The sequence below is a fragment of the Lolium perenne genome, chromosome 3 (genome assembly GCF_019359855.2).
Source record: "Lolium perenne isolate Kyuss_39 chromosome 3, Kyuss_2.0, whole genome shotgun sequence".
NCBI classification, from domain to species: Eukaryota; Viridiplantae; Streptophyta; class Magnoliopsida; order Poales; family Poaceae; genus Lolium; species Lolium perenne.
Window position 1 is genome coordinate 250511600 of NC_067246.2, and position 15487 is coordinate 250527086.

Genomic DNA, 15487 nt, shown 5'->3' on the forward strand with positions numbered 1-15487 from the left:
TAGTGTAGTTAAACTCTAATTTTTGACATCCTAATATTTGTTCTAAACTGGAGAAGAAAAAAAGGCTCGGTCATTTTTTTAGTCGAGCGTATGCTCCCGCAAAAACCGGATGGCTGCATGTGGCGAACGTGGTCCCCTTTTTTCCTTTCTAGTAAATGTCGCTTTCAGTTCCTGGGGCCACTTTCTATTTTTAGTAAATTTCGTTTTCAGACAAGGGGGCACTCTATAAGACTAATTGGTAACCGGGCACTCTGTAGCCTGGTCCTTAGATTATTGGGTGATCACCTACCGTCATCCAATCGCCACAAAAATCCATTCCTAATCCACTATGTAGAGGTAAAGTATTAGAGATTGAAAAAAATACAATAAAATTTAGGAAAAAGTGGGGATAAGCGGAAATTAAACTTGCCCAATACTCTAACAGCAAACATACATTTCAAATAAGTGGGGATTTAGAATTTACTACGAGTTACCCCTATTAATCTCCATAAAAACTCTAGCAGCAAACAAGGTCAGAAACGAGCGTGGATGCAAGTTTGAGGAGGGCAGCAGCGTTTCCTATATTCAAACCTTAGGATTAACGTTCAACTCACTAAGGAAGTCAACTAACACAATACATGATCACAAACCATGTTTTTTGAGCAGCTTGATTTTTCACTCTTGCTGCAATGCTGAATTTCAAAATTCGTAAGAATCACTGCAGTCTGGACTTGACTTGAGAGGGGTAATGAAGCAGAAGCATGTTATCTGAGTTTTTGGACGTGAAAATCGCTGGAACTTCGTATCTGGCTGATAATTTGGGCCGCCTCGTCAAACCTGTATGCTCTCTCATAGACGCCAGCAGACACAAGATAAAGCTCCCTCTTGTCGATGCTCGGGTCATGGCTAAGCTCGCCAACCAGTTGCTCCAGTGCCTCGAAGTCCTGCTGAGCACCGAGCAAGCTGAGCATCTGGAAGTGTACCCTGTCCGAGAACACGCAGCCTTCTTCCCTCAGCGCCCGGTACAGCACAGCCGCCTTATCAAACTCCTTCAGCTTGCCGTAAGCATTCATCGTGACGGCAATCGTCTCCGAGTCCGGCAAATGGCCCAACTTCCTCATTTCGTCGAACACCTCCACCACGCTCCGGTGCCTCCTGTTCTTGGCGAACAGGCCCATCATTGCTCGGTGCACCGATGGGTCTTTTACCTCGCCGGTGTGAACCGCGCGACGGAACAGCCACGCGGCCTCCTCCACCCGGCCGGCGCCGGCCAAGATTTTTATGGCCGTCTCCTTTGGGATGCTCTGGTCTGGTTCTCTGAGCTCACGCAACAATCGCTTTGCCTGTGAAACAAGCCCGGCACGCTCGTACGCGACGACCATCGTCTGGTACAGCACTGGGTCGATCTCCATGCCGGACTCCTGCAGCTTCTCGAAGAGCTTCCCAGCGCGGTCGAGCTTCCCGGCCTTCACCCATATGGACAAGATGGTGGAGTAGGTGATGGCGTTGGGCTGGATGCCGTTGGCCTGCATTTCCTGCACCAAGCTCCCGGCCTTCTCGTCCTCCAGCGACTTGCCGTGGATGGAAATCATAGTGTTGTACGTCACTATGTTGGGCTTGACGACGCTACCGCCGCCGCCATTGCCGTCGAAAGCGCTGCACATGAGCCCAAACAGGTGGACCGCCTCCCCGAACAGGCCGGCGTCGCCGTACACGCGGAGCATGGTGTTGTATGTCACCACGCTCGGCGGCACTCCGGCCCGGCGCATCGACCAGAACAGCCGGTCGGCGTCGCGCGCGAGGTCGAGCTGCCCGTACGCGTTGAGGACGATGTTGAACACCGACAGGTCAGGCTTGACGCGCGCCACGGCGCGCATGTGCGAGAAGAGCGACACGGCCGCGAGGTGCCGGCCGCGGCGCGCCAGCGCGGCGAGGATCGGGGCGTAGGACTCCGCGTCGGGCGCGACGCCGTCGGCGGGGATGTCGTGGAGCAGAAGCCGCTTGGCGTCGCGGAGCAGGTCGGACTTGCAATATGCGGCGATGGCGGCGTTGTAGGCCTTGAGGTCGGGTTTGATATCGGCGGCCCGGAGGCGGGAGAAGAGCGCGAGCGCCTTGGGCGCGTCTCCGCCGCGGAGGGCGAGGTGGATGAGGTTGGAGAAGAGCACGAGGTCTGGCGCGACGGCGTCGGACTCCATGAGCGGGAGGAAGGTGAGCGCGTGGTCGAGGTGGCCCGCGCGGGTGAGCGCGGCGAGGAGCGTGGAGTAGGAGAAGGCGTCCGCGGCGACGCCGCGGTCCCGCATCTCGAGGAGGAGGCCGGAGGCGAGGCGCAGCTCGCCGGCGCGGGAGGCGGCGCGGAGGAGGAGGTTGTACGGGACAAGGAGCGCCGATGCGGGGAGGTCAGGGGCGAGGAGGTCCAGCAGGGCGACGCCTCGGCGAGGGTCGGAGAGGCGGGAGAGGAGCGTGCAGAGGAGGCGAGGGGAGACGGGGCGGTGCGGGGACAGCGCGGCGGCCACGTCGGGGGCAGCGCGCGCGGCGGAGAGCGCCGCCACGAGCGCCGTGACGTCGGGGGCGTGGTCCTGCTGCTGGTGCTGGAGCTCGGCGGATTTGTGGCGGTGCAGGGGGTGGGAGCTGGGGAGGTTGGGGTTTAGCCAGATGGACTTGGCGGCGCCGGCGGGGACGCGGCGGTGTGGGGAGGGGGAAGGGAGGGCGGCGGCCACTGCCGCGGCCGGCGGCATTGGGAGCGGGAGTAGCGCGGCAGAAATGGATAGGAGACGTTTGGAGGGGAAAATATCTCACATGATCCCAAGCTTCAAATGATACCACTCCTCAAAATTTAAATTTACAAGTATCTAGGAAAACTGAAAAAAAAATCTGCAAGTGTTCACAAGATATGTTTCTACAATCCCTAGAGATTTCAGAACCAAATTCGAAATACACATAGAGAAATAAAAAAAGACAAATTGATATGTGAACAGTGTCAAGTCTTTTTGAGACACTATTCATGTTAGATTTGTCTTTTTCGTTGCTCTCTGTGTACTTCAAATTTAGTTACGAAAATTATGGAATTCTAGAAAGGGATTTCTATTTTCGTGCCCCTGGCTCATTAGTTGTGCTCAGTTTTCCCCAGCCCCTTAGTTTTTCCTCAGTTTTCCCCAAAACCTTGTCTGAAACCCGCAGAAGGAGCTCGGACGGAAGAAATCCCGTTTAGTTGACGTTGGTTGGTGCTGGAAAGTGGGGCCGCTGTTGGTGCCCTGCAGTGGACACGTCTTCACTTATCCAGATCATCGTGGGACCCACAACTTGTCCACGTTAAGTGCGTCGGACCCACAGCTTACCCAGGTGACCGTTGCAAAATGGGAGCCCGAGCCAGCCCCGCTCCCGTGCCCGTGCCATTGCTTCCCCTTTCTTTCCCCGCGCCCCATTGTTCTTCTTCTCCGCCAGCGGCAGCCCTTCTCCGGCAGGTGGGTGATGTCTAGTTTCTCTTCGACCTCCCGTTCTTCATGGCTGCAGTATGGACCCGTGCCTTTGACAAGATGCCCTGACTGCCCACGCCAGGAGCCTCTGAAGCGGTCGATCTGTAAGACGGACGAGAACGGCAACCATGGACGTGAGTTCTTGGCATGCGAGAGCTTGCCATATAGAGAGAGGGATAAGGTTAGATCTCGCTCCAATTTCTCTGTTTTCTCTCGATTTTCTTGATATTCCCTCGAATTTGGGATTTAGGGTTCCCGTTGTTGTTTTCAGATCCTGAAGAAATGCAGGTATTTCGAGTGGATCGATGTGTACGTTCAGAGGTTTCAATTGCAGGAATCAATTGGCGCTATTGGGGATCGCAATTTGGGAGGGGAGACTTGCTGTAGAGAATGCGGCGGAGAGAGGAGCCGTTCCGATTATGCCTAATGCTCCCAATGTAGGACTGGTGGAAGTGAAGGAAGAACTGAAGAAAATGAACAAGCAGTTAAGGCAACTGATCGAGTTGAAGAAGCAAGCTAATCTGATGGCTGGTTGTTTTTTCTGTTGTATAATTGCGATCGGATTCTTATCATTGCTCACCAGGCGCTAGAAGTTGTTACAAGGGATACCTTGTTACAAATTCATTATTCAGTTACATGTACTTGTAGTTGTTTTCATGGTTAGTGTGTGCATTCACCGAAATTATCAACTATATTGGAATGCTTTATGTATGCCTCATGTTTATACAAGGGATTCTTATCATTGCTCACCGAACTATATTAGTGTGTGCCGTTTCAAATTACCGAAACTATATGCCAAAACTATATCCCCTAAAAGAAAAAGGAAAGCGAAAGATAGTTGATAATTGTTAGAGGGGTGACAATAATGCATTCACCGAAATCCACAAATATGTATGCCTCATGTTTATACCGAAATTATACCACTTTTGGCCCGTTTCAAATTACCGAAACTATATGCCAAAACTATATCCCCTAAAAGAAAAAGGAAAGCGAAAGATAGTTGATAATTGTTAGAGGGGTGAAAATAATGCATTCACCGAAATCCGCAAATATGTATGCCTCATGTTTATACCGAAATTATACCACTTTTGGGCCGTTTCAAATTACCGAAACTATATGCCAAAACTATATCCCCTAAAAGAAAAAGGAAAGCGAAAGATAGTTGATAATTGTTAGGGGGGTGACAATAATGCATTCACCGAAATCCGCAAATATGTATGCCTCATGTTTGTACCAAAATTATACCACTTTTGGGCCGTTTCAAATTACTAAAACTATATGCCAAAACTATATCCCCTAAAAGAAAAAGGAAAGCGAAAGATAGTTGATAATTGTTAGAGGGGTGACAATAATGCATCCACCGACAGAGAGAGAGGGGTGGCCACGAAGAGAGAGAGAGGGGTGGCCACTGATACGCGTACAGCACGCGTCCGTTGGGAACCCCAAGAGGAAGGTGTGATGCGTACAGCGGCAAGTTTTCCCTCAGTAAGAAACCAAGGTTTATCGAACCAGTAGGAGCCAAGAAGCACGTTGAAGGTTGATGGCGGCGAGATGTAGTGCGGCACAACATCAGGGATTCCGGCGCCAACGTGGAACCTGCACAACACAACCAAAGTACTTTGCCCCAACGAAAAAGTGAGGTTGTCAATCTCACCGGCTTGCTGTAACAAAGGATTAGATGTATAGTGTGGATGATGATTGTTTGCAGAAAATAGTAGAACAAGTATTGCAGTAGATTGTATTCGATTAAAAGAATGGACCGGGGTCCACAGTTCACTAGAGGTGTCTCTCCCATAAGATAAATAGCATGTTGGGTGAACAAATTACAGTTGGCCAATTGACAAATAGAGAGGGCATGACAATGCACATACATGATATGATGAGTATAGTGAGATTTAATTGGGCATTACGACAAAATACATAGACCGCTATCCAGCATGCATCTATGCCTAAAAAGTCCACCTTCAGGTTATCATCCGAACCCCTTCCAGTATTAAGTTGCAAACAACAGACAATTGCATTAAGTATGGTGCGTAATATAATCAATAACTACATCCTCGGACATAGCATCGATGTTTTATCCCTAGTGGCAACAGCACATCCACAACCTTAGAACTTTCTCACTTGTCCTGCATTTAATGGAGGCATGAACCCACTATCGAGCATAAATACTCCCTCTTGGAGTTAAGAGTAAAAACTTGGCCAGAGCCTCTACTAATAACGGAGAGCATGCAAGATCATAAACAACACATAGATACAAATTGATAATCAACATAACATAGTATTCTCTATCCATCGGATCCCAACAAACACAACATATAGCATTACAGATAGATGATCTTGATCATGTTAGGCAGCTCACAAGACCCGACAATGAAGCATAATTTGGAGAAGACGACCATCTAGCTACTGCTATGGACCCATAGTCCAGGGGTGAACTACTCACTCATCACTCCGGAGGCGACCATGACGGTGAAGAGTCCTCCGGGAGATGATTCCCTTCTCCGGCAGGGTGCCGGAGGCGATCTCCTGAATCCCCCGAGATGGGATTGGCGGCGGCGGCGTCTCTGGAAGGTTTTCCGTATCGTGGCTCTCGGTACTGGGGGTTTCACGACAAAGGCTATATGTAGGCGGAAGGGCAGGTCAGGAGGCGTCACGGGGGCCCCACACGCTAGAGCCGCGCGGGCCCCCTGTAGGCCGCGCCGCCTGATGTCTACGGGTGCTTCTATTCTTGTAGATAGTGTTGGGCCTCCAAGAGCAGAGGTTTGTAGAACAGCAGCAAGTTTCCCTTAAGTGGATCACCCAAGGTTTATCGAACTCAGGGAGGAAGAGGTCAAAGATATCCCTCTCATGCAACCCTGCAACCACAAAGCAAGAAGTCTCTTGTGTCCCCAACACACCTAATAGGTGCACTAGTTCGGCGAAGAGATAGTGAAATACAGGTGGTATGAATAAGTATGAGCAGTAGTAACGGCACCAGAAAAGTGCTTGCTGGCGTGTAGTTGATGGTGGTAATATTGCAGGCAGTAGAAACGCAGTAAAACAGTAAACAAGCAGCGATAGCAGTATTTAGGAACAAGGCCTAGGGATCATACTTTCACTAGTGGACACTCTCAACTTTGATCACATAACAGAATAGATAAATGCTATACTCTACACTCTCTTGTTGGATGATGAACACCACTAATTGTGTAGGATTACATGAACCCTCAATGCCGGAGTTAACAAGCTCCACAATATTCGATGTTCATATTTAAATAACCTTAGAGTGCACGACAGATCAACATAACCAAACCAAGTACTAACATAGCATGCACACTGTCACCTTCACGCTACGAAAGGAGGCATAGATCACATCAATACTATCATAGCAATAGTTAACTTCATAATCTGCAAGAGATCACAATCATAGCCTACGCCAAGTACTACACGATGCACACACTGTCACCATTACACCGTGCAGGAGGAATAAACTACTTTAATAACATCACTAGAGTAGCACACAGATAAATTGTGATACAAAACACATTGCAATCATAAAGGGATATAAATAAGCACTTCACTATGCTCTTCATAACAGTGAATAAGTATTCTGTGAAATATAGCCTAAGAGACCCACACAGTGCACACACTGTCACCTTTACACACCTGGGATAAGGAGTCTCCGGAGATCACATAAGTAAAATCCACTTGACTAGCATAATGACATCTAGATTACAAGCATCATCATATGAATCTCAATCATGTAAGGCAGCTCATGAGATTATTGTATTGAAGTACATAGGAGAGAGAGATTAACCACATAGCTACCGGTACAGCCCTTAGCCTCGATGGAGAACTACTCCCTCCTCATGGGAGACAGCAGCGTTGATGAAGATGGCGGTGGAGATGGCAGCGGTGTCGATGGAGAAGCCTTCCGGGGGCACTTCCCCGTCCCGGCGGCGTGCCGGAACAGCGACTCCTGTCCCCCAGATCTTGGCTTCGCGATGGCGGCGGCTCTGGAAGGTTTCTCGTACCGTGGTTTTTTCGTATCGAAGATTTAGGTCAGGGACCTTTAAATAGGCGACGAGGCGGAGTCGGAGGGGCGACGAGGCGGTGACACACTAGGGGGGCGCGGCCAAGGCCTGGGCCGCGCCACCCTATCATCTGGTGGCCCTGTGGCCCACCTCTGGTCCTTCTTGGGTGTTCTGGAAGCTTCGTCCAATTCTAAGACACTGGGCGTTGATTTCGTCCAATTCCGAGAATATTTCCTTACTAGGATTTCTGAAACCAAAAACAGCAGAAAACAGCAACTGGCACTTCGGCATCTCGTCAATAGGTTAGTTCCGGAAAATGCATAAATATGACATAAAGTATGCATAAAACATGTAGATATCATCAATAATGTGGCATGGAACATAAGAAATTATCGATACGTCGGAGACGTATCAGCATCCCCAAGCTTAGTTTCTGCTCGTCCCGAGCAGGTAAACGATAACAAAGATAATTTCTGGAGTGACATGCCATCATAACCTTGATCATACTATTGTAAAGCATATGAGATGAATGCAGCGATTCAAGACAATGTAAATGCAATGAGTAAACAATTGAATCATATAACAAAGACTTTTCATGAATAGTACTTTCAAGACAAGCATCAATAAGTCTTGCATAAGAGTTAACTCATAAAGCAATAATTCAAAGTAAAGGTATTGAAGCAACACAAAGGAAGATTAAGTTTCAGCGGTTGCTTTCAACTTATAACATGTATATCTCACGGATATTGTCAATGTAAAGTAATATAACAAGTGCAATAAGCAAGTATGTAAGAATCAATGCACAGTTAACACAAGTGTTTGCTTCTAAGATAGAGAGAAATGGGTAAACTGACTCAACATAAAAGTAAAAGAAAGGCCCTTCGCAGAGGGAAGCATTGATTGCTATATTTGTGCTAGAGCTTTGGTTTTGAAAACATAAAGAGAGCATAAAAGTAGAATTTTGAGAGGTGTTTGTTGTTGTCAACGAATGGTAGTGGGCACTCTAACCCCCTTGCCAGACAAACCTTCAAAGAGCGGCTCCCATGAATTATTTTTATTTTCGGGTGGCACTCCTTCCAACCTTTCTTTCACAAACCATGGCTAACCGAATCCTCGGGTGCCTGCCAACAATCTCATACCATGAAGGAGTGCCTTTTTATTTTAGTTTTATTTAGATGACACTCCTCCCCACCTTTGCTTTCTCAAGCCATGGCTAACCGAATCCTTCGGGTACCGTCCAACAATAACATACCATGGAGGAGTGTCTATTTAGGTTAATTAATTTGGGACTGGGAATCCCATTGCCAGCTCTTTTTGCAAAATTATTGGATAAGCGGATGAAGCCACTAGTCCATTGGTGTAAGTTGCCCAACAAGATTGAAAGATAAACACCACATACTTCCTCATGAGCTATAAAACATTGACACAAATCAGAGGTGATAAATTTTGAATTGTTTAAAGGTAGCACTCAAGTAATTTACTTTGGAATGGCGGAGAAATACCATGTAGTAGGTAGGTATGGTGGACACAAATGGCATAGTGGTTGGCTCAAGGATTTTGGATGCATGAGAAGTATTCCCTCTCGATACAAGGCTTAGGCTAGCAAGGTTATTTGAAACAAACACAAGGATGAACCGGTGCAGCAAAACTCACATAAAAGACATATTGTAAACATTATAAGACTCTACACCGTCTTCCTTGTTGTTCAAACTCAATACTAGAAATTATCTAGACCTTAGAGAGACCAATTATGCAAACCAAATTTTAGCAAGCTCTATGTATTTCTTCACTAATAGGTGCAAAGTATATGATGCAAGAGATTAAGCATGAGCACAACAATTGCCAAGTATCACATTATTCAAGACATCATACCAATTACTACATGTAGCATTTCCCATTTCCAACCATACAACAATTAACAAAGCAGTTTCAACCTTCGCCATGAACATTAAAAGCTAAGAACACATATGTTCATATGAACCAGCGGAGCGTGTCTCTCTCCCACACAAGCATTTATTCAGAGAATGAAAATAACAAAATGAAAATAAAAGCACACAGACACTCCAAGTAAAGTACATGAGATGTGATGGAATAAAAATATAGTTTCAAGGGAGGAACCTGATAAGTTGTCGATGAAGAAGGGGATGCCTTGGGCATCCCCAAGCTTAGATGCTTGAGTCTTCTTGAAATATGCAGGGATGAACCACCGGGGCATCCCCAAGCTTAGAGCTTTCACTCTTCTTGATCATATTGTATCATCCTCCTCTCTTGACCCTTGAAAACTTCCTCCACACCAAACTCGAAACAAACTCATTAGAGGGTTAGTGCATAATCAAAAATTCACATGTTCAGAGGTGACACAATCATTCTTAACACTTCTGGACATTTCTCAAAGCTTCTGAAAGTTAATGGAACAAGGAAATCCATTCAACATAGCAAAAGAGGCAATGCGAAATAAAAGGCAGAATCTGTCAAAACAGTACAGTCCGTAAAGACGAATTTTAAAGAGGCACCAGACTTGCTCAAATGAAAATGCTCAAATTGAATGAAAGTTGCGTACATATCTGAGGATCACGCACGTAAATTGGCATAATTTTCTGAGTTACCTACAGAGAACTCTGCCCAAATTCGTGACAGACAGAAATCTGTTTTTGCGCAGTAATCCAAATCTAGTATGAACCTTACTATCAAAGACTTTACTTGGCACAACAATGCAACAAAACTAAGATAAGGAGAGGTTGATACAGTAGTAACAACTTCCAAGACTCAAATATAAAACAAAATTACTGTAGCAAAATAAAAACATGGGTTATCTCCCAAGAAATGCTTTCTTTATAGCCATTAAGATGGGCTCAACAGTTTTAATGATGCACTCGCAAGAAATAGTATTTGAAGCAAAAGAGATCATCAAGAAGCAAATTGAAAACACATTTAAGCCTAACATTCTTCCTATGAAAAGGAATCTTATAAATAAACAAGTTATGTAGGCATAATGCAATAAGCATAGGAAAACTAGACAAGCGCAACTTCAAGATTTTTAGCATATAGAGAGGTGTTTTAGTAACATGAAAATTTCTACCACCATACTTTCCTCTCTCATAATAATGTCCAGTAGCATCATGAGCAAACTCAACAATATAACTATCACATAAAGCATTCTTATCCTCAGTCTCATGCATAAAATTATTACTACTCTCCACATAAGCATAATCAATTTTATTAGTAATAGTGGGAGCGAATTCAACAAAGTAGCTATCATTATTATTCTCATCATCAAATATAGGAGGCGTATTGTATTCATAATAAAATTTATCCTCCATAACAGGCGGCACCAAAAGACTACTATCATTATAATCATCATAAATAGGAGGCAAAGTATCATCAAAGAAAATTTTCTCCTCAATGCTTGGGGGACTAAAAAGATCATACTCATCAAATCCAGCTTCCCCAAGCTTAGAATTTTCCATAGCATTAGCAACAATGGTGTTCAAAGCATTCATATTAATAACATTCCCATTAGCATGCATATAAAGTTCCATGGGTTTTTTAATTCTCTCTTCAAACACATCATGTCCTAATTCAAGATAAAGTTCATAAAGATCTCTCATATTTTTGTTGTTTTCCATTATGCCTAACTAGTGTAAACAAGAAACAAAAAGATGCAATTGCATGATCTAAAGGAAATAGCTTCGAGTACTTACAACGGCGAGAAATAGCTTAGTAGCCGAGATCCGGAGTGTGAGTACCTTTTACCTTTCCTCCCCGGCAACGGCGCCAGAAAAGTGCTTGATGTCTACGGGTGCTTCTATTCTTGTAGACAGTGTTGGGCCTCCAAGAGCAAAGGTTTGTAGAACAGCAGCAAGTTTTCCTTAAGTGGATCACCCAAGGTTTATCGAACTCAGGGAGGAAGAGGTCAAAGATATCCCTCTAATGCAACCCTGCAACCACAAAGCAAGAAGTCTCTTGTGTCCCCAACACACCTAATAGGTGCACTAGTTCGGCGAAGAGATAGTGAAATACAGGTGGTATGAATAAGTATGAGCAGTAGTAACGGCACCAGAAAAGTGCTTGCTGGCGTGTAGTTGATGGTGGTAATATTGCAGGCAGTAGAAACGCAGTAAAACAGTAAACAAGCAGCGATAGCAGTATTTAGGAACAAGGCCTAGGGATCATACTTTCACTAGTGGACACTCTCAACTTTGATCATATAACAGAATAGATAAATGCTATACTGTACACTCTCTTGTTGGATGATGAACACCACTAATTGTGTAGGATTACACGAACCCTCAGTGCCGGAGTTAACAAGCTCCACAATATTCGATGTTCATATTTAAATAACCTTAGAGTGCACGACAGATCAACATAACCAAACCAAGTACTAACATAGCATGCACACTGTCACCTTCACGCTACGAAAGGAGGCATAGATCACATCAATACTATCATAGCAATAGTTAACTTCATAATATGCAAGAGATCACAATCATAGCCTACGCCAAGTACTACACGATGCACACACTGTCACCATTACACCATGTAGGAGGAATAAACTACTTTAATAACATCACTAGAGTAGCACACAGATAAATTGTGATACAAAACACATTGCAATCATAAAGGGATATAAATAAGCACTTCACTATGCTCTTCATAACAGTGAATAAGTATTCTGTGAAATATAGCCTAAGAGACCCACACGGTGCACACACTGTCACCTTTACACACGTGGGACAAGGAGTCTCCGGAGATCACATAAGTAAAATCCACTTGACTAGCATAATGACATCTAGATTACAAGCATCATCATATGAATCTCAATCATGTAAGGCAGCTCATGAGATTATTGTATTGAAGTACATAGGAGAGAGAGATTAACCACATAGCTACCGGTACAGCCCTTAGCCTCGATGGAGAACTACTCCCTCCTCATGGGAGATAGCAACATTGATGAAGATGGCGGTGGAGATGGCAGCGGTGTCGATGGAGAAGCCTTCCGGGGGCACTTCCCCATCCCGGCGGCGTGCCGGAATAGAGACTCCTGTCCCCCAGATCTTGGCTTCGCGATGGCGGTGGCTCTGGAAGGTTTCTCGTACCGTGGCTTTTTTCGTATCGAAGATTTAGGTCAGGGACCTTTAAATAGGCGAAGAGGCGGAGTCGGAGGGGCGACGAGGCGGTGACACACTAGGGGGGCGCGGCCAAGGCCTGGGCCGCGCCACCCTATCATCTGGTGGCCCTGTGGCCCACCGCTGGTCCTTCTCGGGTGTTCTGGAAGCTTCGTCCAATTCTAAGACTATGGGCGTTGATTTCGTCCAATTCCGAGGATATTTCCTTACTAGGATTTCTGAAACCAAAAACAGCAGAAAACAGCAACTGGCACTTCGGCATCTCGTCAATAGGTTAGTTCCGTAAAATGCATAAATATGACATAAAGTATGCATAAAACATGTAGATATCATCAATAATGTGGCATGGAACATAAGAAATTATCGATACGTCGGAGACGTATCACCGCCCTAGTGTGGCGGCGCCCCGTGGCCCCACTTCGTCTCTCCTTCGGTCTGCTGGAAGCTTCTAGGCAAAATAGGCCCCTGGGCGTTGATTTCGTCCAATTCCGAGAATATTTCCTTACTAGGATTTCTGAAACCAAAAACAGCAGAAAACAACAACTGGCTCTTCGGCATCTCGTTAATAGGTTAGTGCCGGAAAATGCATAAATATGACATAAAGTATGAATAAAACATGTAGATATCATCAATAATGTGGCATGGAACATAAGAAATTATCGATACGTCGGAGACGTATCAGCATCCCCAAGCTTAGTTTCTGCTCGTCCCGAGCAGGTAAACGATAACAAAGATAATTTCTGGAGTGACATGCCATCATAACCTTGATCATACTATTGTAAGCATATGTAATGAATGCAGCGATCAAAGACAATGGTGAATGACATGAGTAAACAAATGAATCATAAAGCAAAGACTTTTCATGAATAGTACTTCAAGACAAGCATCAATAAGTCTTGCATAAGAGTTAACTCATAAAGCAATAAATCAAAGTAAAGGTATTGAAGCAACACAAAGGAAGATTAAGTTTCAGCGGTTGCTTTCAACTTATAACATGTATATCTCATGGATATTGTCAATGCAAAGTGATATAACAAGTGCAATATGCAAGTATGTAGGAATCAATGCACAGTTCACACAAGTGTTTGCTTCTTGAGGTGGAGAGAAATAGGTGAACTGACTCAACATAAAAGTAAAAGAAAGGCCCTTCGCAGAGGGAAGCATTGATTGCTATATTTGTGCTAGAGCTTTGGTTTTGAAAACAAGAAACAATTTTGTCAATGGTAGTAATAAAGCATATGTGTTATGTAAATTATATCCTACAAGTTGCAAGCCTCATGCATAGTATACTAATAGTGCCCGCACCTTGTCCTAATTAGCTCGGATTACCTGGATTATCATCGCAATACATATGTTTTAACCAAGTGTCACAAAGGGGTACCTCTATGCCGCCTGTACAAAGGTCTAAGGAGAAAGCTCGCATCGGATTTCTCGCTATTGATTATTCTCAACTTAGACATCCATACCGGGACAACATAGACAACAGATAATGGACTCCTCTTTTATGCATAAGTATTGAACAATTATTAATTTTCTCATATGAGATTGAGGATATTTGTCCAAAACTGAAACTTCCACCATGGATCATGGCTTTAGTTAGCGGCCCAATGTTCTTCTCTAACATTATGCATGCTCTAACCATTCTAGCGGTAAATCTCCCTTACTTCAGACAAGACGGACATGCATAGAAACTCACATGATATTCAACAAAGAGTAGTTGATGGCGTCCCCAGGAACATGGTTATCACACAACAAGCAACTTAATAAGAGATAAAGTGCATAAGTACATATTCAATACCACAATAGTTTTTAGGCTATTTGTCCCATGAGCTATATATTGCAAAGGTAGAGGATAGAAATTTAAAGGTAGCACTCAAGCAATTTACTTTGGAATGGCGGAGAAATACCATGTAGTAGGTAGGTACGGTGGACACAAATGGCATAGTGGTTGGCTCAAGGATTTGGATGCATGAGAAGTATTCCCTCTCGATACAAGGCTTAGGCTAGCAAGGTTATTTGAAACAAACACAAGGATGAACCGGTGCAGCAAAACTCACATAAAAGACATATTGTAAACATTATAAGACTCTACACCGTCTTCCTTGTTGTTCAAACTCTTTACTAGAAATTATCTAGACCTTAGAGAGACCAATTATGCAAACCAAATTTTAGCAAGCTCTATGTATTTCTTCATTAATAGGTGCAAAGTATATGATGCAAGAGCTTAAACATGAGCACAATAATTGCCAAGTATCACATTATCCAAGACATTTTAGAATTACTACATGTATCATTTTCTGTTTCCAACCATATAACAATTTAACGAAGAAGATTCAACCTTCGCCATGAATATTATGAGTAAAACCTAAGGACATATTTGTCCATATGCAACAGCGGAGCGTGTCCCTCTCCCACACAAAGAATGCTAGGATCCATTTTATTCAAACAAAACAAAAACAAAAACAAACCGACGCTCCAAGCAAAGTACATAAGATGTGATGGAATAAAAATATAGTTTCACTAGAGGAACCTGATAATGTTGTCGATGAAGAAGGGGATGCCTTGGGCATTGATGACCCACAAGTATAGGGGATCACGGCAGTCTTCGAGGGAAGTAAAACCCAAATTTATTGATTCGACACAAGGGGAGGTAAAGAATACTTATAAGCCTTAACAACTGAGTTGTCAATTCAGCCGCACCTGGAAAATCACTAGTAACAGGGGTGATGTGAAAGTAGCAGTAATATGAGAGCAATAGTAACAGTAACACAGCAGCAGTAGCACAGGAGCAATGGCACCGGAAAATAGTTGATACTACTTCCAATGACATGTAGAACGAGTATATGATGATGAGAGATGGACCGGGGTTCCCAGCGATCTACACTAGTGGTAA

The 15487-nt window shown here is 44.5% G+C and overlaps 1 protein-coding gene across 1 annotated transcript; it reads right to left on the reverse strand.

The window, feature by feature from the left end:
- Positions 1 to 426: 426 nt before the first annotated feature.
- LOC127340089 (uncharacterized) lies at positions 427 to 2752 on the reverse strand. Its single transcript, XM_051365868.2, has one exon. It carries the CDS (start codon positions 2712 to 2714, stop codon positions 744 to 746), a length of 1971 nt encoding a protein of 656 aa, XP_051221828.1. The 5' UTR covers positions 2715 to 2752; the 3' UTR covers positions 427 to 743.
- Positions 2753 to 15487: the final 12735 nt, after the last annotated feature.